Source organism: Gouania willdenowi, chromosome 10, assembly GCF_900634775.1.
Source record: "Gouania willdenowi chromosome 10, fGouWil2.1, whole genome shotgun sequence".
Lineage (NCBI taxonomy): Eukaryota > Metazoa > Chordata > Actinopteri > Blenniiformes > Gobiesocidae > Gouania > Gouania willdenowi.
In genome coordinates, this window is record NC_041053.1 from 9,969,271 (window position 1) to 9,995,596 (window position 26,326).

A 26,326-nucleotide genomic window follows, 5' to 3' on the forward strand; every position below is an offset into this window, starting at 1 on the left:
TTATAATTTAACACTAAATTGGGGAACCATGTTACAGTTCTATACATATGTAGTTAACAAGTATTAAAATATGTTTCATATCAAGCTTTCCCACATTTTACCATTTAAATAAATAATCTAGGGTTATACTGACAGAAAAAAGGCCCACACCAAAAATATTCAAACCTATATTATCATTGATTAGGAAGTTTAACAAGGAAATCAATTAGACATATATTTGTATTTTAGAGCAGATTTAGGACCTGTTATCGTAAGAGATGCTAACAAAAAGCTAACACAAGAAGAAGGTTACCTTTTATTAGGTTATTTATTTCAGGCTCATGAAAAATTGTGATTAATTGTAATTGACTTCCTGAGAATAAACATGAATTGTGCTTTAACTGTAATTGGAAAAAAATACTTTTTACTGTAGTCATGATTGAATTGTAATTGAAAATGAAATTGTAAATAAAAAATGTAATCGACTCCAACCCTGAATAGAGTCCAGCAAATCCCTGTCCTCCTTTTTCTGGCCCCCCAAAAAAAAAAAAAAAATATCACTGTAGTATCCATTTTTTGAAAGGTTTGATTTATTGCTCTATGAGGTTTACACCACATGTCAAACTCAAGGCTTGGGGGTCAAATCTGGCCCTTTAAATCATCAAAATTGTCCCACAGGGAGTAATTTTAAAATCACTGTATCGTGTAAAATTTTGGCATCCATGCAAAAAATACTTTTAAGAAACAAACCAGTTCAGATTTATTGGAAAGTTAATCCTTACAATTATTCAAGTGGAGTTTCATTGAATTTAACTCTCCAGTATTTCAGTTTTCCCATGTTTCTATAACACGATGGAAGTCATTTTTACTCTAAAATAGTGAAAGAAACCTAATCCTGCTCAATCCTCAAAATATTTGACAAAATTCCCCCAAATTAATTAAATAGTCACTACTGTCACCTATAGCATGGATGTTTTCTCGGCCATATACAGGTATACTACATACTGTTATTATATCACTTGTACATGAAAATGCAAAGTAGCATTAATGTTGAAAATGTTTGATTCCCAACCTCTGCAGCCCACTTGAGATCAAAATGATCTGTATTAATAAATGAGTTCTACACCCATTTACATTACGTCTTTATCGGATTAAAAGATGCATCTTTAAAACACAACAATCTGTGATGTATTAATAGTTATTTAATGTTCTTACACCTGATCAGTGATAAGCACGCGCACACATTTCTTTCACAATAACAGGCAACAGTTTTATTTTTATAACAGTTTACGGTACAAAAGCAGCTGCATCATCATCTTTAGAAAGTTGGCGACAAAATGACATCATGGCCTGTTATCACACTGAGTCGTTGTCCTCAGAAGATGTTTGAAGAACGACTAAAGTACATGGTCTCAGTGGCTTTGCTCAATGGTCCTGCTTAGAGAAGCTGAACCTTCAACTCTCCTCAGATCTTCACCACCTGAGCAGCCAAACATGGACTCACTCTCCTCCCGTCCTCTGATGGAGCGCTGCAGGGTTGGATCAGCATCCTGCTGTAAGTCCCGCCCACCTGACCTTTGGTCAGACGTCCAGGATTAATACACACACAGCCCTCAACATCCTAGAGAACACAAGAAACACAAAAACAACTTCTATTTAGGGGTGTTAAAAAAAATTGATTTCACAATATATTGCGATTTTTTTGGTGCTGATTTTAAAAAAAAAGTTTAATTTAAAAAATTGTTTTTTTTTATATTTAATCAATATTTTTGTGTATTTTTCATATAATCTGTTCAGATCAGTGTTTAAACTGACACAATGGGGTAAATTATATTTTTTTTCTCATTTTTGTGCATTATCAGTAACTCAGGGTGATTTATCCTTAATGTTCTCACTTACAGTTGTTACAATGCTGTCATTATGTTGTCATGGTTACTTTGAGACACAGTTGTTTCAGTGAAAAGAAACTTGTTGCACTTTATTTTATGATGGCAGTGTGTAACACTGCATTTTCTTTTTTTTCAGTGAAAATGTGCAAAAACACTAATAATAAATAATAAATAGGATGTTTTGAAGCAAATAGTTTTGACTCAATTTATCCTCTGAATGATCAATATCTTCTGATGAACATATACTTGATTTTTCATTTCTACGTTTAATTTCGATTAACTGGGTAGAATATTGCAGTATATCGAGATAATATCGTATCGTGACCCAAGTATCGCAATAGGTATCGTATTGCAACGTCCTTGCCAATACTCAGCCCTACTATTTAGTTGGATTTACTCTTTGGACCCAGTGGTTCCCAACCTTTTTGTGTTTGTTGTACTTTGTAGCCAGTATTAGTGCAGAATATGCAAAAGGCTCAGAATTTTTACACTGCATTTTATTTTAATGAGCTAATATCACAGGAGAGGTCGTGCTGTTGTCCTGAAATATCAGCACTGGTGTGATTTGGTCCTAGATAATCACACCAGTGCTGATATTTCAGTACAACAGCATGACCTCTCGTGTGACACTGCTTTTATACAACAGTTCTACATGTGCATTTTATTAGCCAACAGTAATAAATGACAAGAAATGATGATTTGTTTGTTGAACTCATTGAGTGCCATTCATGTCTATTGTGTTTTTTTTCGGCTGTGGTTGCTAGGAGACAGTGTGACGAAGCTCTCCGGTGAATATCTAACATGTACAATGATGTAGTGACCAACTGGTGACATGTAGGTGGCAGCAGCGCACCTTTGGATGAGAGATGACCTGTGATGGTCAGAGCTCAGAGGGAGAGGAAAGGAGTTTACGAGACAGAAAATGGCGCTACGAGAGTTGATGCTGCAGTTCCCACCAGCTCACACTCAACCACAGCATGTGTGGAACTAAGTGGACTATACACTTTTTTGCGGTGACATCATCATCCGGGACATTTGCTTTAGCAACGCCCTTTGCCATTTTAAGAGGGGTTTACATTTGCCTGACAACCGCTATTTACACTATTTACCTCGGCCGACACGAAGGTTTTACTCAATGTTGTACGAATATTTCAGCAGATTAGAGCCAAAGGCCAAGCAGCGACATGAAGGGAAGTTACATCTGGTTGGTTTGGAATCATGTCCATATGAAACACCTCAAGGTTCATAAAAAAACAACCTGACAACATGGCCAGATCTCCAATGGTCTGATATTTATGAGTAGCTCATTAACAGTCCTGGCGTCTACACAATGGAGAAGATGAGGACTTACAAAAGCTTGGATGCATATATTTTCTTGAAGGTAGACTTATATATGTGTTGTTTGTGTCTATATAGGCCTGTGTCATCATGATAAATGGCTCGTTACGTGATGTGGCTATGCTCGGCTAGTGCCGCTAATAATATAATAATAATACAGCCTAAAATAAAACATAAATGGGTATATTAAGCACATTTGTTTATTTAATATACAAGTCAACTTGTTGCATTTTTCTGTTAATTTCACGTTGCTTGTCTTCAAGTTAAACATACGAGCCATAAACATTTCTTTGTAAAATAAGTTGTGAGAAAATCGTATTGAGAACCCTGTATCGTGAATTGAATCGTATCGGGAGTTGAGTGAATCGTTATATACCTCGTCATTATAACTCACAACCTTTTCCTAAATGTCCTAAATCTGAGAACTTAGATGTACACAAGAAAATATTCTCACATCAGAATATAAAATGACTAACTATCTTAAACTGTTCGTAAGAAAAGCTGTCCCCTTTAAAGATACCTCAAACAGAGTAAAAGAAAAACAAAACAAGGTTAAGAACTCCAGAAAGAATAATTATGCACTTCTCATTTTCTAACTCCATCAAGGTATTGATACCCTGAAGCCACACACTGAATTTGGTTATTGTATCTTAAACAGCTTCTGAGAAAAACTGTCCTCTTTAACTCGGACGGACGCATGGAGCTCAAACCTACTGTAAATCCCCCCTTCACACTTTGTGGCGGGATAATAAATAAGAACATTAAATAGATTTTAAATGAATATGAACATTAAACGAGAAGTAAAATCATTATAAATCTCCCTCTCAGTCATACGCAGTAGAGAAAAAGAAACACCTTTAACCTGGATTGAAAAGTGCTCTGGTGCAGTTTGTTCCACGTCTTTGTATTAAAATACAAAAATAATATTGAAACAGTAATGCTTAAAAACTGAGTTTGATTAAAATATTTTTTTTAAAAATACAGTGAAAACATGTTTTTTTTGAAAATGCAAAGCACCAAACACAGCTGCTCACTTCAGTAAAGACAATAAAAAGCAGATGTAGCGATGCTAGTCAGTAGCACACAGAATATTTCAGGGTTTGTGGCTCACATTGTTCTTTAGAAGAACTTCCACACGTACAGTAGGTTGTTCTGAAGATGCTGATAATAAATGTACATGGTCAGGTCAGTGGGTGGAGGAGGGTCTTCTACTTATTATTAGAGGTTGTAAATGAACAGATTAGATCGACACAAAATGCCTCCGCAATCGAAGTATTGTGCACCCCTGCCTTGAAGGATTTGTATATTGATAAACAATTTACAAAGCTTCAAAATGAAGTATTTATTCCCTCTACACACTTTTTCTGATATCTACAAATAACACACTACATCTGGCAATCCATGCCTAATTTTGAAACTTCCTGAAGAAAAAAAAAAAAGATTTACAGTGTTTTGCTGGGTTCGCCTGCCTCAAAAAATGTAATTTCAGGCTTTAAAAAAGTCAATTTTTCCACTTTCCATTTGAAAAGAACCAGGGAGGAGGATCTGGGGAGTATTACAGAGGACATATGGGAGGAAAACCTTAGCTCCATTAATACCAGGGTTCCAACAGCTTTAGTCAAATTAAATTCAATACTTTTTAATACCATTTGAAGTTAAATTTTAGACCTAACATTATTGGGGAAAAAACAGTAATCACACAAAAAATAATCAAAATCCCTCCAAAAACACAAGATGAGTAAAAAAAATAGTCAGAAATCCATAAAAGAACAAAAATATAAAAATAAAAACCATTAAGAAAATTCTTTGTTCAACAGACAATTTTCATTTTTATACATTTTTTTTTTAAAACAAATGTTACCATTTATTTTAAAAAGTGACACTAATTACAATCATACTTATTATATGTTAAGACTTTTGAAACACTGAAATAAGACATTTTAATGACAATTAAAGGCCTTATTTTTAGATTTATGAATTTAATGCCTTTTAAGACTTTAAGGATGCGTGGGAACCCTGAATACCAGGCATCAGTTTTTTTTATTTTACACAGACTTCTTTATTCTAAATCTAAACTTCACAGGATTCTTCCTTCTACTTCTTTATGTGATCTAGTGAAACGACTGAGGGCTCATGGGAACACCTTTCTGTTGGACATGTCCACAGCTGTATAATATTTGGTGTGATAAATTCAACTGGTTTTCTGGAGTGTATGGCTGTGTTTTCAACCCTGACTAGGAGGGTGACGGTATCTCGATACGGCGATATATAGTGATATTTTTTTGCACGATCGATTATCGATATGCTCGCGCTGTCGATTTAAAAAATCTTTTTTTTTTTTATTTTAGATTTATTTTATCATTTTCAAAACTTTTTCTGCTTTTTCACTAAAATGTGCAGGTAGGTTTTTCACAGAAATGTTATCACTGTTTGTTGAAGGAACCAATATATTGTTTACTGGAATATTGCACAATAATGGTGTCGCTTGTAAGAATGACCCCTTTTTTGTTTACAGAAAGCACTATTGGAGATACTCTTTTGTTTACATTGGTATGTTGACACTTATTTACAGAAATATTGCACTAAAATATTGTCACTGTTCATAGGACACTTTTTCAATTTATTGTCTTTCAGAGATATAAAATAAAAATTGTATTTTTTCACTTAATCTTTTTTTTTCTTGTTATGTTATAGATTATCGTAGATTGATTTCTGACCAATATATCAATAATCACAGTATCGTATTGTATGGTGAGGTACCCACCCCTAACCAAGAGAGAGCATTGTTTGGTTATTCCTCATCGTGTCTCACTGACCTCACCAGTGAAATGCACATGGAGAGGATCCCATACGTCATTATGGGCTGTCGTGATACTACGGCTGCCAACTTTGGTCGTTTAGTCGACTAATTGGTCGATGCTGGTCGACCAGCAATGGTATCAGATTCAATACCGTAAAAAAAAAATAAAAAATGCAATGCACTCATATAGGTGCTAAGGATTAAATATCAATATAATGTATTTAATGTCTAAACATGATTCTATGTCCAGCAACAGCTGTGTGTGCTGCGCTGCAAAAAAAGAAAGAAAAAAAAGTTGTGTTTCAGCTGTCAGTGCGTAGAGTGCTGTCCTCAGATCAGATCAGATCAGATCAGAGAGGGAACAAATTAAAACACACAAGCATCCACTGTTAAATCAATCCTATTTCTGCACAAGAACATGGATTATTCTTATATTTGATACGTGGATTATGTAAATAGTTCCACTGCTGTATCTGGCGCTGCGGGCGCACTGCACACCTGTGTTTGATGTGTGTTTGTCTCCTTGTGCGCTGATCTGATGTTGACATCAATTGTTTATTAATAAAAGCAGACTTACCACTAGAACAAATGTAAATATGTCATTAGTATGAGGAAAAAAAGGTTTCAGGTCAGGCTCTGATATAAATACCGTATTTTTCCGACTATATGGTGCACTTAAAATCCTTTAATTTTCTCAAAAATCGACAGTGTGCCTTATAATCAGGTGCGCCTTATGTATGAAGTTAATATGTCAAAATGTTTAGTACAACTTTGGTAAACTTAATGTCTGTCGGAACTGTAGGTTTCACCTTTGCTTTGTCGGGTTCTGGTCAAAGCCTGAATAAGGTTTATATCATAAATGGTCTGTGTTTAAAAGCAAATCTGCACCACAAAAAGCCAAAACTAAATATTTGTCTGTTTTTTTCTCTGCACCTGATCATTCATTCTCTTTTTTTTTGGTCGACTAATCACTATGTGCGCCATAGTCTTGGTCGACCAACCATTTCCTTGGTTGACTACAGCCCTACTTGATACCTTTTCCAACATCTGGCAACCTTTCTTGGACTATCTTGCCCAAATTGATCCTATTTCTGGACAGTGAGACGTGTATACCGCTTACGTTTAAATGCTTGCATTGAGACATAATGTGCTAGTGATGCAGAGTAGTATATGATCTTGATTGTTAGCTCTTTTTTTGGTTTGTTTGTTATATTTGCTTCATGTCTATTGTATGTACTAAAATGTCTGAGCAAATTCAACAAAGATACCGTTTAAAAATAATATATATATATATTAGGGCTGCAAAGTTTATCAATATCAAATTGCAATTGAGGTTTTGACTACTGCAATAACTCTCTGGCGTTTGAGTGATGTTGACCAATCAGAATGGTGGAGCCTTGGGATCTCAGGTTCAGTTAAAACAGATAAAAAGGTCTGAGTTTCCATAAAGCAGATCCTAGTGTTTAAACAGACGCTCTGTGATTCTTCCAGAAGAGGGCGCTGCTCACATTGTTCTAATGTGGGGCACTTGAGCAAGAATATGTTTGACAGTTTACAAGTAACATTACTTCCGTTATTCATCATTTTAGTAGTTTATGCCTTTAAATGCATCAAATATAAAAATCGCAAATCAAATCGCAATATTGGTCCGAAAAAATGTCTATTAGATTTTTAGTCAAAATCGTGCAGCCCTAATATATATACGCACACGCGCACACACACACACACACAGTATATACATAAACAAAATGTCATTGTTCTATATGGTGAACAGCACCTTTACAAAGTATCTCAGCTCTGACGGGACGATGAGGACGTCGGGTGTGAACGGCATCCGACCAAACGACTGAAACTTCTCGTAGTCCATGTTCACATCGTCCACAGGTGGGTACAGAGGGTAGTAGCTGCACACACAGAATTTGAACTTCAACGTAAAACCAAATATGAAGTAAGAAACAACAGATACTGAGACACACATCATAGGCTCGACTTAAATGACTGAATCTATAGTAGGTATTACTGCTGTCAGAGAAAGCAGAACTATTTATATACAAACTCTAAACTAGAGCTGGGCGATATGGGCAAAACTCATATTTCAGTATTTTTTCTCAAAATGGTGCTATACAATATAAATCTTGATAATTTTAAATCAAGTCTGACAAAAAAGACAATTCTGGGTTAAATTTGCTGCTGAAAAATGCTAAACAGGCACATTTATTAACAACCTGCTGCACAATATGAGCCACTTTTGGCTTTTCTCCTATGAGGGACAGCACGTATGAGTGAGTTCTGTAGTGGGGCTTGTTTAGGAGAAGGTCTGGGTTAGAACGCACTCAGAAATCTATCTAACTGTGAAAGCAGCAACTCCTAAAACAAGTATTTTAACACAAAATGAGCTATAAATAATGTGTATATCAATATATCGCCCAGCCCTACTCTAAACATATCAAACAATAAGTGAGTTTACCTTGGTTTTGTTTTAACTTGGAAGAAAAGTAACTAATTACTGAGCTCGACAGACAGCACTGTTATTATCTAACTCTTTAGAACACTTATACTTTCAGCTTATGTACGTGTATGTGCATGTATGTATGGATGAACTTTGGTAGTGTTAGGTTCTCTACCTCCTTTGGGTCAACATGTGCTTCACGATGCGGGAGAACCTGACTGATCCGGTTCCACTGCAACACAGAGAGTGAAAAATCAACCACTAAGCAAGTTTATAATATAACACCTGCTCTGGAAAGTCACACCAAATAACTGTGTGCTGAAACGAAGGAAAGGTGGAGCCTATGATTCTACGGAAAACGCAGAATAGACATTCTGAAACGGAAAAAGTAATGTGAACTTTTTTTTGTCAAATTTAAATTTATTTATTCTTTAAATTGTAAAATGATAGAACTGACAGCTAAACTTGATTTTAAACATATTTGAATAATTATTAACTGTGTGTGTGTGTGCGTGTGTGTGTGTGAGCCATAGAACTCTAACATGGTTCCACAGTTTAATTACATTTTAAATGACAGTTTTTATAGAATTTTAATGCCAATTACGATTACAAAGCTAATTATCTGAACTCAAACACAATTCAATTTCGGTTGCAACAGCAACAATTTTTCCATCTACAATTACAGTTATAATTACATCATAATTGTAATAAAGATCCATTACTTGATTACAATGATAATTAACCCCAACCCTGACAAGGCTCTGGTACAAAGACAGGTTTAGTTGTTGGTGTAATAGTTCAACTGGTGATCATTTTATCTGGTGACTTGTCACAGTAGAAGCTTCTCTAATCACTGAGCGTAGTAATTCAAGGTTAAAGAATGTTTTGGGACCAAATCTCGTCTTTACATGAGATTTCTCCAGTAAAATGAAAATGTGGCGATCGCAGCGTGACACATAAAAATGTTAAATTAATAACTAGTCGACTATTATCCCTATTTAGCATGTGTGATTTTGGAAGTTTAACAGGCAGTAAAGTCATCTAGATCAGTGTTTCCCAACCAGGGGTACGCGTACCCCTGGGGGGAAGTGAGCACATTGCAGGGGGTACGTGGAAATTTAAGAATTAATAAAAAATATTCTCAGTCATTTCATAAGTCCATCAATAAAATGACTTGTTTTTAAAGTTTAAATGCCTGTTTAAAGGGGACATATTTAAACAAGCTTATTTTGTGGTAAATGTCATAAAAGTTATATAAAACACAGGCAGGTTAATTATTTGTTTTGTATATTTATATTACTTATTATTTTAATTTATTCTTATTTTTTTCTAATTTCAACTTTATTATTTTTCTTTAATAACAATATAATCATAATATATTAGTATTAATAATACAGTACTAATAATACAAATGTTTTCTATAATATTATTTCTTATATTTATCATTTTTATTGCCTTGAAGGCAACATAATTTGATGTTTAATTTGAGTTAAATAAGATAATTGCTGAATATTAATTGTTCAATTTAAGAAGATGAAATAAAATGACTTGTGTTGAATATTCAGTTGTTATGTTCTACTTTTGGAAAATCATGAACACGTATGAGTGAGGAGGTTCTCATGGAATGACAAAAAGGCTCAAGGGGTACACAAGACAAGAAAGGTTGGGAACCACTGGTCTAGGTAGAGAAACACAATGAAACGAACACTAAAAGGAACATTTTAAAGTGACGTGGACATTAGTAAACCCTGAAACGGATTTTGGTACATTTTGAAACAGAAAATCATAAATAAAATCAGAGGCTCTAGAGAGGGATACAGGACAAGCGTGTATAGAACATTCCTCCACATGTGAGGTCCTCACCAGCTGATCTCCTCTGCTCCTAAGTGGAACAGGATGTCAGTGGACGTCACACCGACGGTCACGCCGTTGATGAGCATGGTACAGGGATCAGGAGCCAGAGTGACTCTCTGAGCATGAGCAGAAGAAAAACACTCATTCAGCATTTTGTTTGCATGTCAGATGTTTGTAAGTGACTGACCTGGGCCTGGTCCTCGCTGAGGTTTGGTAAGGTGAAGGGTGGCTGTGGGTAGACGAAGTGATGGTGGACGTCTCTCTGTGAAGGCACAAACACCAGTCGACAGCCAACACTGGACAAAGAAAACACCAGGATTCAAACAAACACTCCTTCCTTCCTGCAAACACATGTGTGGGTCTGAAACTTTGATTGTTCACTTTTACACGTTCTAATCGTCTCCGCACAGACTTAAAAAAAAAGCACTGAACCAGAACCAGCAGAACTCAGTGAAAATGTTGTGTGAGCTTGGTGATGCAGTAAATCACTCTTAGAATTCAAACTTTGTTTAGTCTTAAATAGGGATGGGAATTTATAAGAATTTAGCAATTCCAATTCCATTATCGATACTGCTTATTGATTCCATTCCTTACCAACTCTCATTGGGTGAAGGAATTAAATAATACAAATGGATTTGTTTGCTTTAACTATTTATTAGATCATCTTTGTCTCTTTAATTTCCTGCAGGAATATCAACTGTCTTTTAATCCACCAGGTATAGATTGTTTTCACTGGTTAATAATAAATACAACATATGACACTTTGGCTACAAACATTAAAGAATATTTAACTTGATCCAAAACTAATTCATACATAAAACAAATATTTATTCTGTAAAGAAGAACATATTCATTAAAAGTACAGCTGCACTTATAGACTGTGGTAGATTAAGAAAACATCGCATGTTTGCCTTGTCAGGAAGGATATGAGATCATTCAGGGTGTTTCCAGCTGTGGAGAACACCCTTTCAGATGGTGTGGAGGATTCTTGGACACAGAGATATTTCTCAGTTAAAGCTGACACCACTGGCAGTGTGTCTCTCTACATCCACCACCAGAGGGTGGCGCTGTCTTTGATTGGGATGGAAGGAAGGTTTCTATATAGTGGGACTTCTTGATCCAGTCTTTGGACTATGTAGGACCCTATAAAATATCCACATTAACGGAATCGACCAATGAAAACAGAATTTACTGTTGAACACGGAAATGAACGGAATCGGCATGAAACTAGGGGTGAGTATTGGCAAGGATGTTGCAATACGATACTATCGCGATACTTGGGTCACAATACGATATTCTACCCAGTTAATATCAAAATGAAATGTAGAGATGAAAAATCAAATTGCTGTATATGTTCATCAGCAGATATTGATCATTCAGAGGACAAATTGAGTCATAACTATTTGCTTCAAAACATCCTATTTACTATTAGTTTTATTACACATTGAAAGCACTGTAATCACTGAAATATTGCACAAATACACAAAAATATTGAATAACTTACCCAATTCAATTAAAAATATCTTTTTAATTTTTTAAATAAAAAAAAAATCGAAACCCAAAAAAATCCCAATATATCGTGAAATCGCTTTTTTTTCACACCTATACATGAAACACTGTCACCGGAATGTTTTTTTATGGGAAAATAAACCTAAACTGCCAAAAACAACACAAATCATCACTGACTCCTAAATACGGAGCCACCAGTCTATGGTTTAAACGAAACGCTGCTTACGTGTGACGTCATCACGTATTTGCGACGTAAGAGGAACCGATAAGCGGAATTCACAGGCAAGCAAACAGTTCGGTTTCGATTCCCATTCCTAGTCTTAAAGCTGCAGTATGTAAGCTTTTCTTGTCTTCCATAATAATCCAGGTGTTTATATGCAAGTCTCACAATTTACTGCCTACTGCAGCTTTAATTTAAACCAGAGGTATCTAAACGCGGTTCTGGAGGGTCGGTAGTCCACCAGGTCTGCGTCTGAATAGTCCCTCCTATCTCCTTTCCTATCCACTTTTCCTTAACCTCATGGATAACGTCACAGAGTTAAGGAGAGGTGTTAGGAGACTTCCTATGAAATTGTTACATTTATGTATGATATAGGCCTACATAACGTTGTACACAAACACATGTACAACCGCACAAAGCATTCCTAGGTGGATTAAATATGTTTAATAAAATATACTGTGGCTAAAAAAGTCTCTTTTTCTGTGTGCACTGTTTTATGTCATCGTGGGTTCATGTGAACGCTCTGATGAGCGAGTCCCTAACACAAGCTGTACCTTTTGGTGCCGTCCACGATGCTTTTAATGCATCTGTTAAAAATGGCCTCAAACGTCTCGGTCACCTGCATTTTCTGTTTGATACACACATAACTTAATTAATCATACTGATCACATTCAAATCAAGATTTTGTTACGGTGTCGCATTCTTACCTCGATTTGTTCATGTTTGGAGTCCACGAACGGACCCAGCTGGTGTGAACAAAGCAAACACACACACACGTGAGTAGTGTCTGTGAGAGCTGCAGAGTGCAGAAAGGAGGCGGGGCTTACCAGCAGACAGACATCAGGACGGTCCCTGGTGATGACAGAGATGAGGTCGAGCAGAGGGTCAAAGGTCAGGCTGTCAGAGGGAGTGTACGGCCCACACGCCACCAGGACGTTCAGAGGTTCTGAGACGACAGCAGACGGTTAGAGCTTCACATGAACACAGGAGAACAGCAGAAAGGTGTGCTCTGTGCACGTACCTGCATCAGCATCTACTTCTACATCAGATGTGTAAAAAGGCAGAGGAACACCCTGGAGAGGAAAACAACAAGTTTTAACGTAAAAAATGAAGTGTAGGTTGTAGACAGGGTTGGGGTCTATTATGATTGAAATCACATAACTATTCATTAATCAAAATTATGGCATAATGATAATTGTAATTTTAAAAATCTGTTGCTGTCGTAATGAAATTATCATGAAAGTTCAATAAAAACTGTCAACTATAATTTAACGCGAAACTGGGGAACCATGTTACAGTTCTATGTACAGTTCTACACATATGTAGTTAATTATTAAAATATATTTCATATCAAGCTTTCACCACATTTTACCATTTAAAAAAATGGAAATCTAGGGGTATACTGACAAAAAAAAGACGCCCACACTAAAAATTTTAAAACCTATATTTTCATTGATTAGGAAGCCTAACTAGGAAACCAAGAGATAGGAAAGAAATTAGATGATAGATTCATGTTTTTAGCATATTTTACGGCTGATTTAGGTTATCATAAAACAGGGGTGTCAAACTCATTTTAATTTAGGGGCCAAATATGGAGCAGTTTCATCTCATAAGGGCCACAGATTTGCCCCAGTTTGCACTTGTACGTATACATAAATTAAATAATATATAATACAGTGACAAATATAAGTTCCAACACGGTCTTCACTTTAAATTTCCTAAATTTTGTGACCAATTTCTATTTAATTAAGGAAAATGTTATGTAATAATTTGAGGAAAATTAAAAGATTTTGTAAGAATTTTAAAGCTAGGGTAGGCGATTTCCTCCAGATACACTTTTTAAGTTATTGGTTGAAATTGTCTTTATGTCCTGACAGAAATTAAGATCTTATGTGCTCTGAAAAAGGAACAAAGTAAATCCATCATCTGTAGCAGCTGTAAACCTGTAATAACCAATCATGTCTCTCTGTCTCCCTGCTCGTTCTCAATCCCTCACATACACGAGCTCACACTGAAAGCGTGTCACCGCTGACAGAGTTAAAACAGAGTTTTTGGTCACGTTTTTTAACATATATAATGGTAAAGTTTATTGTTTACTTACTGCTGAATGAGACATGAGACAACGACGTTTCTACACAATACAAACAATGAGCTGAGCTCCTCTTCAGCAGCAGCTGTGCGCGTGCATGTGAGTGAGACGGAGCACAGAGGGGAGGGGCAAGGGGGGTAAAGGCGGAGCCATCAGGGAGGCTACATTCAAATTCATGCTAGCTTTTGAAAATCGCCAACCCTATCTTTACGGTTTTTTTCAACAGTTTAACCATTAAAAATGACTGCCATCATTGTGTAAATGATGGCAGTCCTCGAGGGCCGGATTCCTCAGACTTTTAGATGTGTCCCTGCTCCAACACACCTGAATCAAATGAATGGCTCGTTATCATGCTTCTGCAGAGCTTGATCACAGCACATTGGTCTCCACCAGGAGACCCTCGAGGACGGGAGTTTGACACCCCTGATTTACACAATGATTCATGTTTTCTCTGTCATTTTTACTTTCTCATGTGGACCGAATTGGATGCTCCAAAAGACCAGATTTGGCCCCCGGGCCTTGAGTTTGACACAAGTCACAAGAGATGCTTACAGAAAGCTAAGCCAAGAAATTGGTAATTATATTTTAGTAATTGAGAACGTGATTGTAATTGACTTTCTGAGGATAAAAAACTCATTGTACTTTAATTGTAATGGGAAACAATGCTGGTCGCTGTAATTGTAATTGAACATGGGTAACTAAAAATGTAATTGACCCCGACCCTGGTGTGAGGAGGACGATGGACTCAAAGCTGACCTCATAGACTTTGGAGGCCATCAGTTTGTTTCCTGTCGTGTTCATCCCCTCCATCACCAACACCTGCAAACACAACAAAGGAGCTCCACATCAGATCCAAACAGGTTTCACCTCCTCCCTCAGAGGATTCTGCACTGACTGTCAGAGTTCTCGGTCAGACGCAGGCTCCGCCTCCAGCCGCATCCTTGGCACGCTCTGTTACTGTAGGTGGTCGCATAACCTGCAGCGCACGGACCTCAGCGCACAGGCAAAGGAGGAACCACCACACGCCACAACACCACCAACTTACAGACGCTTTCCACCAGGGGAGGAGTCAATTATAATTGTAATCGCGTAATTGGTTATTAATTACAATTATGATGTAATTAGAATTGTACTTGTATTTGAAAAAATCTGTTGCTGTTGTAATCGGAATTGAATTGTAATTGAGTTAAAATAATTGACTTTGTAATTGTAATTGGCATGGAAATTCTATAAAAACTACAACTTAATTAAAACACAAACCTGTGGAACCATGTTACAGTTCTATGGCTTATACATACAGTATGTAGTTAACAATTAATCAAATATGTTTCATGTCAAGTGTTTCCACTTCTTTAAAATAATAAATAAATAAATTCTAGGGGTATACTGACAGAAAAAAGGCTCAGACTCCCACACCAAAATATTAAGTCTAACAAGGTAAACCAATAGATGAAAAACAAATTAGATGATAGATAATATTGTTAGTGTATTTTACAGCTGATTTAATACATGGGTCAAACTGACCTGTTATCAACAAGAGATGCTAACAGAAAGCTAACACAAGAGGAAGGTTGTTTTATAGTGCTGATTTATTAAAGGCTCAGTGATTGTAATCAATTGTAATTGAACTTTAGTCATTGAGAAGGTAATTGTAATTGACTTCCAGGGAAAAATAAGATTTGTAATTTTAATTGTAATTGGAAAGATTTCAGGTACTCGTGAGTTGAAAATGAACATGGGTAATTGAAGACGTAATTGTAATTGACCCCAACCCTGCTTTCCACACACAGCTCACCTGACCAGGAAACAGAGAATACTCGCTGAGCTCTGATAGGTTCACAGGCACCCGCTGAGCGCCTTGTGCAGGCCCCGCCTCCAGCAGGAGTGACTGTGCATTCAGTTTACCATTACCATCACAGCACACCTGACCCAGCACCGTGATGCTGTCCTGAAAGAGAGAGACCACAGGAAACCAGTTGTGGCTGATTTACACACTGTGTTATGACTCAGTTAGAGCAGGGATGGATGATGGATGGATGCAGGTGGATGGATGATGGATGGATGCTGTACCAACCTGTGCAGGCAGAGAGACTGGAGAAAACTCCTCAATGTTAAAGTGAGACCTGAGGCATTCTCCGAGCTCCTCCATCTTCTCTGTCAACACTGGGAGCAGCACAGAGATCAACTAATGTAACCAAGTCTAACAATACGTAATAAACAAAACAAAAAACTACTTTCACAGGATGGAGAACTAGTCTTTCAAAAACAAGTTTAATGCTAAAACATGAAAATAAAAGCAACTAAAACCAGGAACAGCCTGGAGGTAACAATAGCCTTTCTTATATAAATGTATTTCATTTCTATTTATTATTACTACTGTTGTAAATGAGTGTAACATTTCTAGTACGGTCAATTTAAAACTGGAAAAATTTCAGAATATTCAAAAAACTTTTCATGGTAATTATTTAGTGGAATCAAATAAAAATTGGGACCAATGTGAATCAACTAATGCTGATACTTTAGATGAGGTTAAACTATATTTAACATCCCTTTTAAAGGTCAACTTTTAATTGTGTAAATTCCTCATCAAAGTTTACAAATTTGAATAATCCTGATATTTTTCCACCCGAGTTGAACTGTTTTTAAATTGTATTATTGTTGCTTGGATGCAAATACTTGGTCGTTCTTGTTTTTATATGATATAGTTATTTAAAATCGAGTAAATTCCAATAAATAATTCTTAATAAATGATTTATTATTCCTGTGGAAACCCTAGTTATTATGATCCCATTTGTTATAAATCCATTTTCTAATGCGAGATTGTGACAAAGCTGTAAATCTGTTATTTCCTCTAGTTGGAGCAGATGTAAACATTTAAGAGGTCATGGATCAGAATGATTTTGTCTATGATAAGATCTGATCTCTAACCATTGCGGATGTCCCTCAGGCTCTGGAACATGTATTTGTAGCTGCTGTCCAGCGAGTCTTCGGGTTCTTCCAGGAACTCCAGCTGCAGCTGGGGGCGTGGGTCCTTCGGGCCCCGCCAACGCGCTTCCTGCACGTCTCCGTGCTTGACCACCACCTCCCCTTTGCCAAGTCGATGGCTGTACTTCTGAGACGGTGTCGCACTATTTGAAATAGATACAGATAATAATGATGTCACTGGGTCACACCTTTCTATTCCATCCAATGGTTTGAAGCAGTGGTGGAAAACTCTCTCCAATGACTGGTGCTGACATCAGTCAGCTGTGCAGAAAACAAACCAGCACCACAGTCAGGGAGAAGAAAGGCATTGGAAGAATAGAAATAACCCTCCGCTGGTTTAACCAGTGATATGTAGTCAGTGATGCTCAACATGTGTCTTTTTATGTCTTGATTTTAATTATTATTCCCCCAGAAAACCTTAAAAGGGGAAACTTTTTAACCCCTTTTTACCCGTTTCCTTTAGCAATTTAGCAACTTCCTTTGTCCCATTTTTACCCCTGACACTTCTTTCAGACTTTAGCTTCCTTTTGCAAATTATTTTTTCCCTTTTTTGCAAGTTCTTTTTGACACTTATCTAATTTTTGTCCTTTTTTTATTTTTTGGGGCCATTTTTCATCCAAATAAGTCAAATTTTGCCCAATAAATACCATTTGTTTCCTTTTACCCTACATTTTGCCTCTTTCAGTTGCACATTTTTGCCCTTTTTCACTATTGGTTGCAACATTTTGCTCATTTAAGCTACCCTTTGCCATTACATAGCACCTGGTTCCTCGTTATTTGCCCATTTTTTGGCCACTCGTGACTACTTTTTGCCCATTTAATTCACTTTTCATTCTTTTCTTGCCGTATGTCATATATAAATATTGCAATTAACCATGGTTGAATCACATGTATATCGTGCAATTACACGTAAATTAGCGGGTTCTCCTGAGTCCTTGCTACAACACATACATAGGGGATTGAAGGACAGATAGCACTGCAGTTACGCAGCGGTGCAGTTTCTGAGCAGATACGCATCCAGAGGAAATCCAGGGTTCGAGAGCAAAAAATGAGCATGCTTTTCCAGTGCACTAGTGTAACAGAGGTCTGACAGTGTGCCAGGGTTAGGAGCAAAAATGTGGCACAGGGAATGTAAGTTCTGTCCATAACTTATTTATCATATAGCAATATACAATGGAGCAATTGCCTTTGATACCCATTTTGCAATTTTTTTTAAAGGGGACATATCATGGTTTTAAATCCTTTCTTTTTAGATATAAATCATACAGTTGTGGTCTATAGAAAGCGGAACTGCAATGCTTGAGTCTGAATTCCTCATTATTATAGCTCCACCCCTTTTCTACCCCTCTTCTGATGTGCTTCAGAGAGCAACTCGTTTTGGTGCGGTCTCTTTAAATGCAAATGAGACACTTCATATCCCGCCCCCTCTTCAGGTGACACTCGGTTCAACTCCACCCTGTTCGGCCATTTTTGTAGTTTGATAGAAGAGATATGGCTATGTAGTGGCGCATAAACTCTTTATTCAGAGATTATTTACAAAATGTCAACAACAGAAGACTTGTCCATCCAGCCTTACATGTTCGAGCCAGAGTCTGACCCAGTGGAGCGAGATGAAAATGAAGATAATGAACCTGCAGAACCCTAACAAGTGAGCTAACACAAGCACCGAGCTAACGCTAGCGCCAAGCTAACGTCACAAAATGCATTTTAATACAGTCTTTTCAAAGACAAAAACGACAAAATGAAATGACTAATGAAAACTTTAGACTTAAATTAAATCACGTAGGCCACATCATCAAGAATCTAAAACGAGCACACAGCGCTAACATATGAAGACGGTGCAACTGCTAATGCTAACAAAACAATGACAGGGACGTCTTATCATCACACTTTTTAGCCTTATTTACAGCTTACCGAAGTGCTCTGTTCGTCGTCTCCAAAGATAGAAGGAATTGAACCCTCAATCAGACAAAGTCTTTTGGTAAATCCTTCTTTATACTGGCGGAGGTTGCTGAAGCAGACGTCCTTGAAGTGCTTCACGCACACAAAAATGACCTTACCCACAGATGTGGGTACATTTCCATAAAAAATAAAACTCAACCAGGCACTTTGAAAAGGTTCTGATGCTGGGAGACGGTGTAATGAAGCGTGTGGGTTACTACATCCAACAACTGAACATTTTGACTTGTCCTCTCGTAGCTTCGGCTTGCACTACAAAATCGCAGCGAGAAATAAAAATGGCGGATTGCTCGAAGTGAGTCGATGTCCTAATTTGGCAGTTCCGCTGCAAATACTGTGATGTAATAGTTCAAAAAACGTAATAGAGAATAGAAAAATCGAAACAGATTGAAAAATATGACCAAAACAGAATATAAAGATATCTACGGAGCACCTGAAGAAACTAATTTGATTTTTTCTGTACTTCTAAGCATTTAAGGGCTAAAAAAGTGGATTTAGCATGATATGTCCCCTTTAAATAACGATTGATCAGCTATTGAATGTAACATTAAAATACAACTAACTAAGTGCTACCATGTTTAATTATATGATTATAAGATTACAATTTAAATTTGCAGAAATGTATTAAAAATGATGTACAACACAGGGACTTGCTTAATGTTCCATCGTAATAGCAGATGTTGGATTTTAAACATTAAAATAAAATAAGCTATAATACAAAACAGTTAAAGGTATAGAGGAGGATTCTCCCCACGTTTAGAAAAGAAACACCCTCTCCACTTTTTTGAAAAAAAAAAATGCACATGCGCAACACTCTAACTGCTCCCAAGAGGGAACGCCTACGTGTGTGAGAGCACGTGCACGAGCCCAGTTTTCCTCGTAAATAGCTCAGTTTACAAGTTGGTGTCGGCATCTCTCATGAAAGCTCACTTTCCAAAAGAAGATTTGCACTTTTCCCACTATGTCAGACTCACCACCGGAAAGTGAAAATCTACGAGACACATAAACACTTCAAGTGCACATGCGCAGCAAGCAAAAACTAGCGAGGGACGTGCACGTACGACGGCCTTACGTAAACATATCACCAGAATGATTGACAATTAGGACCAATAGTTTTGATGATCCATCCGGCATTTGAAGCCAAAATAACATTTTCCACAATGCCTTTAAATTATTCCATGACTTTTCAAGACTGGAAAATCGGTTTTTCAAATTCCATTAACTTTTACAGGAATTTAATGACCATGGGGACCCTGGTAAAAACTTAAGAAAAAAAGGGAAGGTTTTGTGACATTTTTTACAATTTTTGTGTTAAACTGGTCTATCTGTGGCCACTGATCAGACAGTAGTTTAAAATCCCTTTGCAAAAGCACCAGGAAACATACATTAGTGCTACAGGCATGTAAAGACAGGCCTACATTGATGATCCACTGGTTACTGTCTGTACCTGGGAGAGAAGCTGGATGGAGACAGCAGCAGGCTGGGGCTGGACATCAGAGCTGCACTCCTCTTGGACTGGGGATGCTCTGGAGTGGTTAGTGCACGTTTCTGAGAGCCCTGTCACACAATCACAGGGTTTAGGATGCATGCTCATGCATCACACACAGGCTGAGGATGCTACTTGCCTTTGGTGGACTAGAATAAGAGTCCAGAAGATTCTCCTCCTCTTCCTCAGCTTTGATTCTGAGAAACTCTGTTAAAGTTTGTAATGCAGTATAAAGATCAACTCTGGATCTCATCAATAGTACTCTGGGTGTTCCCACCTTATACGTCGAGGTGCTATTGTACATATTATTAAGGGCAATACTTCCTGCATTTTTTTTATGATTTTTCCACAAAAAATACGTAAAACTATTGTGAAAATTTCTTCTACCTACAGTAATTTAAACCGGAATATGTCACAAAAAATACAAACCTTTACGCAAATAAAATACAAAGTGCAACTAAATATGCAACAAAACTTGTAACTATACAAACCTTTAACGTTTAAATTATAAAGTGCAACTGTAGCCCTAGAGATAAATATAAATATTTCTTAATTTAAACTGAACAGCATCCATCTCTACAAACTATAGCAACAATATAACGTCTGCCACACATTATAATATATATTAATGTTGTAGATCTACCTCATAGGAGACACATAACATCTGTAAATAAAAGAAACACATGAGCTTCTTGTAGATCCTTCACTGGATCCAACAAACTGCACCAAACTACTGATAATATGCAAAATGAACTCTGGACAATTCACAGATTCATTGCAAACCTGTGCAGTTTATGGTGCAAATGTTATTTTATTTTAACAGCTGGTAATTAGCTTAACCAGTGTGCTGTGTGAATTTAAAAACCACCTGCAGCCCAAAGGAGTTCATATTTAGCTTTTTATTGTTCCGTGTGTGCTTGTTGAACAAGTGGAGTAATAAATAACTTATTAACTATAAACACTATTTTTCACTCTTTTACTTATACGTGTACGACCTCCGTCTACAATATTTACACGACGAATTACTTGCTTTTGTTGGCTATTAACGACGTTACTTTTCCACTGTTAATGTTAAAATGCTTGTTTACAATATTCTCATCAACATTTGGCTCTAATTTGCCATTATTAACCAACATTAGGCTTTACAGCATTGTCAATGATCACATCGTATATGACAATATTGATTATAATAATTAAATTAAAGCCACACCGTGGGCTTTGTGACCTAAAGAGTTGACGCATGTGAGTTATTTTAAATGATTCCTCTTGAAATACCGCCCATGTAAGTTTGGAGAAGACGGGCCATCTTTGGCCATGTCATGTGACCTGGAGAACGTTTACGGCAGTCACGTGACCACAGGCTCTGATATACTCATGGAGCTAAGGCTTTTGCAACTATTTTTCACTAAGTGGTGCTTTTTGGTCACTCCATCACTTTATCGCTCCACTGACGCGATGACCAGGGAACAGTGTGTGTGTGGAGAGAGAGAGAGAGAGAGAGAGAGAGAGATCTGATCACTTCCTTTCCTTCTTCTACGGCCGTATGTTTACAGCACTTATCATAGACAGCTCCACTTTTACAGTTTAAATAATCCACTAACTAGTTACTAAAGGATGAGTTCACTCAGAATGTAGGCGTATTCAAGAAGGTAACCGCATTACTTTTGCCCTGATAAAATGAGGAAGTGTAGTACAGTCGCCTCCGCTCTACAGACAGCGAAGGATGTGAGAGTTATCTCTTGAAGTCACTTAAAAAGTTTAAATTTTTCAACTTTGAGCGACGAGGTCGTGCTTGACCTAGTCGCTCAAATCACGCAAGTCACGTCGCTTAAGGGGAGATAACTTGATGTTGTCCCCTTTACATTGATTTTAATGTAATCTAGTCGCTTCAGTCGCGTTGGGTGCGAACGCACTCAATCATTTTGAGATTCCTACTGACCTAATCATGAGTCGATGATCTCTCTTCAACCAACAGGTCAACTACTGTCTGCAAACACAAGCAAAAGACAAGGGAGGCTGGACCGACTGACTGACTGTTGATTTTTGCGACAGTGCTGCAACTCTTGTGGCCACTCGAGGCACTTGACGTGAAAGGTCTAGCGCCCCCAGTGGCCAAAAGTTACACAGCGTTGCTTTAAGTATTAAATCTCAGTGTTTTGTTGTATAGTAATTAGTCTTATTTAGAATAAGCTCCACAGCCTTGACTCTCTTGGACTTCACACTTAGAAACCCAAAGTATATTAATCAATTAATTAAAAAAAGTAGGTAATGAAGTTACTTTATTCACTGAGCAACTTAAAATCCTGCAGAACACCAGTGTACATTTTGAAATAGCTCCCCTAACGTTCATTCAAATCAGCATTTAAATAATGATCAATCTCAACATTTGTCATTTTTATATAGTTACGTTGTTTAATTTTGTGTGTATTTCTCTCATTTTACGTGTTTCAGGTGTCGACTTATGTTTCCTTCTCATTTTGTGTACTTTTGTTGAATTTTTTTTTAATTTTTTGTTATCATTTAGTGTATTTGCTCCCATTTTGTGTTCAAAATTTTGCGTGTGTGTATTTTTGTATATTTACTTTTGGGCGCGGCCAGTTACCCTTGTCTGGTATAGACTCTACCGTGGGCTCTTATTGTGAAGAGCTCAAAGTTAGTGATGGTGTTCCATTGGTTCAACTTGGATTTCCTTTTCTATCTTACATGCATTTATAAGAAGTAGCAGCTCCAGGAATTAGGAGGATATGACTGCATGTAAGTAATATTGATGATGATTAATGGCTACTGTTGCTGGGTCAGTGAATGGGTTTAGTTCAGGATACATATCTTGTATTGTGTGCACATCTCTGGTCTGTTGGAATTCTTCTTTTCTGAGGCTTTTTTTGGATTGAACCCTCTTGTTTAACATCTGTCATAGAAAAAAATGTGGTAAATATAAAAGCAGTGCAGTGATGGATAGAGTTTACTGTTAAATATTCCTGTTACCTCATGTTCAAAGTGCTCCAGGGCGTCCAAGGTGAGTTTCAGGTGGTTGTTGGAGACGCTGTAGGCGTACCACTCAGTCACCATCTCCCCTGCCAGCATCCTCTGACAAATGCACTGCTCCACCACTGAAGAGAAGATTTACTGAGTCAACAAAAGGTGTTATAGCACTGTAATGCACCGATTCAGATAGTTTTTTTTATACTGCATTTTATTTTAACTAGATTTATATTTAAGAAAGTGAAAGTATTGAAATAAAATAGTTTGAGATTGTGTGTGGTGTTTTAATTTGAAGAATAATTATTATTGATCTATGAGCTTTCTTCCTCTTCCTGCACTGTTCATCTATTTCTGTGATATTATGTATTGTTTTTTAATTGTGCAAAATAGATACATTTAAAAAAATATTGTTTTAGTTAGTAATTTTTTTTAAAATTTTGATTATTATTAGATGTTTCAGGAGACCCCAAGGTTGAAAAACCATGTCCTAGACTAGACCAGTGTTTCTCAAATGGGGGTACGCAACGGCACTAGAGGGGGTAGTTGAAAGAGACAGAGGGGAAAAAAGAAATGAAAGCATTAAAAATATGAGGTTTTATAATACTTAATTTTAGTTAAAGATGATGATACTAAATACTACTAGCAACTCACAAAAACACACAATGAGAGAAGAATATACTGATAATAAAAAGTATGATACTTTAGTACTATAATTTGTCCAAAAAAATACATTGCACAATATAATATCATGTTTGTACAATATATTAGGGATTTCCTGATACAACTTTTTCCTTTCCGATATGATACCGATATTGCAGCTTTGCGTATTGGCCGATACCGATATTAATCCGATATCAACATGAATCATACATTTATTTATTTAATAAAAAATAATAATTACTTATTTTGTTGTGTAGAATGTTAGAAAAGGTTCAATCAAGTGATGTTACTCAAACAGAAAACAATAGTCAGCAACAGTAGGTGTGAGGAAAACTGACTTAATTATTATTAACCAATTGGTTACATACATTTTAACCTTTAACATAATATCTACAGTATTCTACAAATGAATAAAATAAATTAAAAAATTAAATATATCGGTAAATCTGGATAATTTGCATCCGATACCTGATATTCGTTTTCAGGCTAATATCGGCCTGATATCAATATCGGATCGGGACACCCCTACAATATATACAATGTTTTTAAAAATATTATATTAATGAGTTTTTATTTTGTTTTCATTAGACATTTCAGGCAACCCCACTTTATTTCCAAGCGACCCCACATAGGGTCACGACCCCAAGATTGATCAACTTGGTCCTAGATCATTTTAGACATTAACTATGATGAAGCAGCTCTTTTTATCAGTTCTCCTAAGAATACACTAGTCCAGTAACACTGACATGTGATTATTACACAAAGATCAGCAGCAGGTGTTTTCAGCTCTTTTGTTTCTCCTGTTGCTCAGTCTGTGATAATGTCTATAGTTGAACCAGCAACAAGTTCACACTCTAATGTGGTCTACAATTATTAAAAAGCTATAATTTACGTACTCTGGACAAGTCTTGGCTTCCACAATAAACACATTAAGAGCAGATGGTTTGGTTTAATAAAGAGTAGCGACAGTGACGATAAGACAAACCCAGCTCAGCAGATTTCTAGTAAAAATTAAGCTCAGCTAGTTTCACTCACATTTGTCCAGCACTTGGTCTTCATCACAGACGATGTCAAAGAGTTCTAGTTCATACCTGACGCTCTCTGCCGTTACTGTAGCCATTGTGCTAACTTAGCGCAAAGCTCCAGCAGTGGAGTTCATCTGAAGGTTCTAACTACTACTGCTGGTCTTTCTGCGGCCATTCCATTTTACCGCGAAAACAACAAGCAGCGGCGTTGATGGCGCCCGGAAAATGCGTCACATCCGGGTCCGTGGGCGGAGATTCAGCAGCAGTAGCAGTACTACAAAATAAGAGCAGCTTGCTTCTTTAATGTTGCACAAAAAACAAATGCTTAAAAGTTTTATAACGTGGCAGAAAAAAATAACGCATATTACATTTATTTATTTAATTTCACTTTACCCTATATGTTTTGTTTTTCCCCCCTAACGATTACCTTAATGTTCAGGTGTAAAGAGTACTGATATATTACTCAAGTAGAAGTACTGTTACTGTACTTGATTGAAATTGTACTCAAATACAAGTAAGTCATGCATAAACTCAAGTACAAGTAAAAAATAGCTCAATTAAATAGTACTCAAAGTAAAAGTTACTCTTTACTTTCACCCCCCACGTTTTTGGTAATAAATCTTGCCAAGGTTCCCTTCATGCATACAGTAAACATCTCACATATAAACTTAAACAAGAAGAGACCAAATCTTGAACAATTTGGAACTTGAAAACATGATCAAAACGTACAAAAATAAAATAACACCAATAATTAGTTAATATATATATATATATATATATATATATATATATATATATATATATATATATATATATATATATATATGTCATATATGTCATGCTCTAAGTCAGCGGTTCTCAAACGTTTATGGCTCTGGTACCCCTCTTTTGTCTGACTACAACCCTTTGCTCAGAATTCTCTGAAAAAACAACTATAGATCTAATGATGGAGCGATTAAATTAAAACGAACATTTAAAAAATGAAATTTTTGTAAACAAGAGAATGAAACAGTATTTAGTTCATCCAGAATAGATTTATATAGTTTTTTTTTTTATCATTTCCGGTCATCTCCCTCCTGCTGTGAGACCAAGACTGACACTT

At 36.6% G+C, this 26,326-nt stretch overlaps 1 protein-coding gene across 1 annotated transcript; it reads right to left on the reverse strand.

Annotated features, from left to right (window-relative positions):
• Window positions 1-1,227: 1,227 nt before the first annotated feature.
• On the reverse strand, window positions 1,228-25,437 carry pola2 (polymerase (DNA directed), alpha 2). The gene is made up of 18 exons (XM_028460252.1): window positions 25,235-25,437; window positions 23,543-23,667; window positions 23,380-23,465; window positions 20,697-20,754; window positions 20,519-20,628; window positions 17,056-17,255; window positions 16,202-16,290; window positions 15,923-16,075; window positions 14,884-14,946; window positions 13,060-13,111; window positions 12,866-12,984; window positions 12,746-12,784; window positions 12,593-12,666; window positions 10,497-10,605; window positions 10,319-10,425; window positions 8,631-8,687; window positions 7,784-7,910; window positions 1,228-1,600 (listed from the first exon to the last, which is right to left on the reverse strand). Exons 1-18 carry the CDS (start codon window positions 25,317-25,319, stop codon window positions 1,445-1,447), a joined length of 1,809 nt encoding a protein of 602 aa, XP_028316053.1. The 5' UTR covers window positions 25,320-25,437; the 3' UTR covers window positions 1,228-1,444.
• Window positions 25,438-26,326: the final 889 nt, after the last annotated feature.

What these genes read in the sequence shown, in the direction of transcription:
- pola2 (XM_028460252.1), bottom strand. Translation starts at nt 25,319, where the DNA reads ATGGCTACAGTAACGGCAGAGAGCGTCAGGTATGAACTAGAACTCTTT. An exon ending in CAGTCTCTCTGCCTGCACAG is followed by an intron (nt 16,076 to 16,201) that starts GTTGGTACAGCA and finishes TCTCTCTTTCAG; the next exon opens with GACAGCATCACGGTGCTGGG. An exon ending in CACATGTTGACCCAAAGGAG is followed by an intron (nt 7,911 to 8,630) that starts GTAGAGAACCTA and finishes CTGTGTGTGCAG; the next exon opens with CTACTACCCTCTGTACCCAC.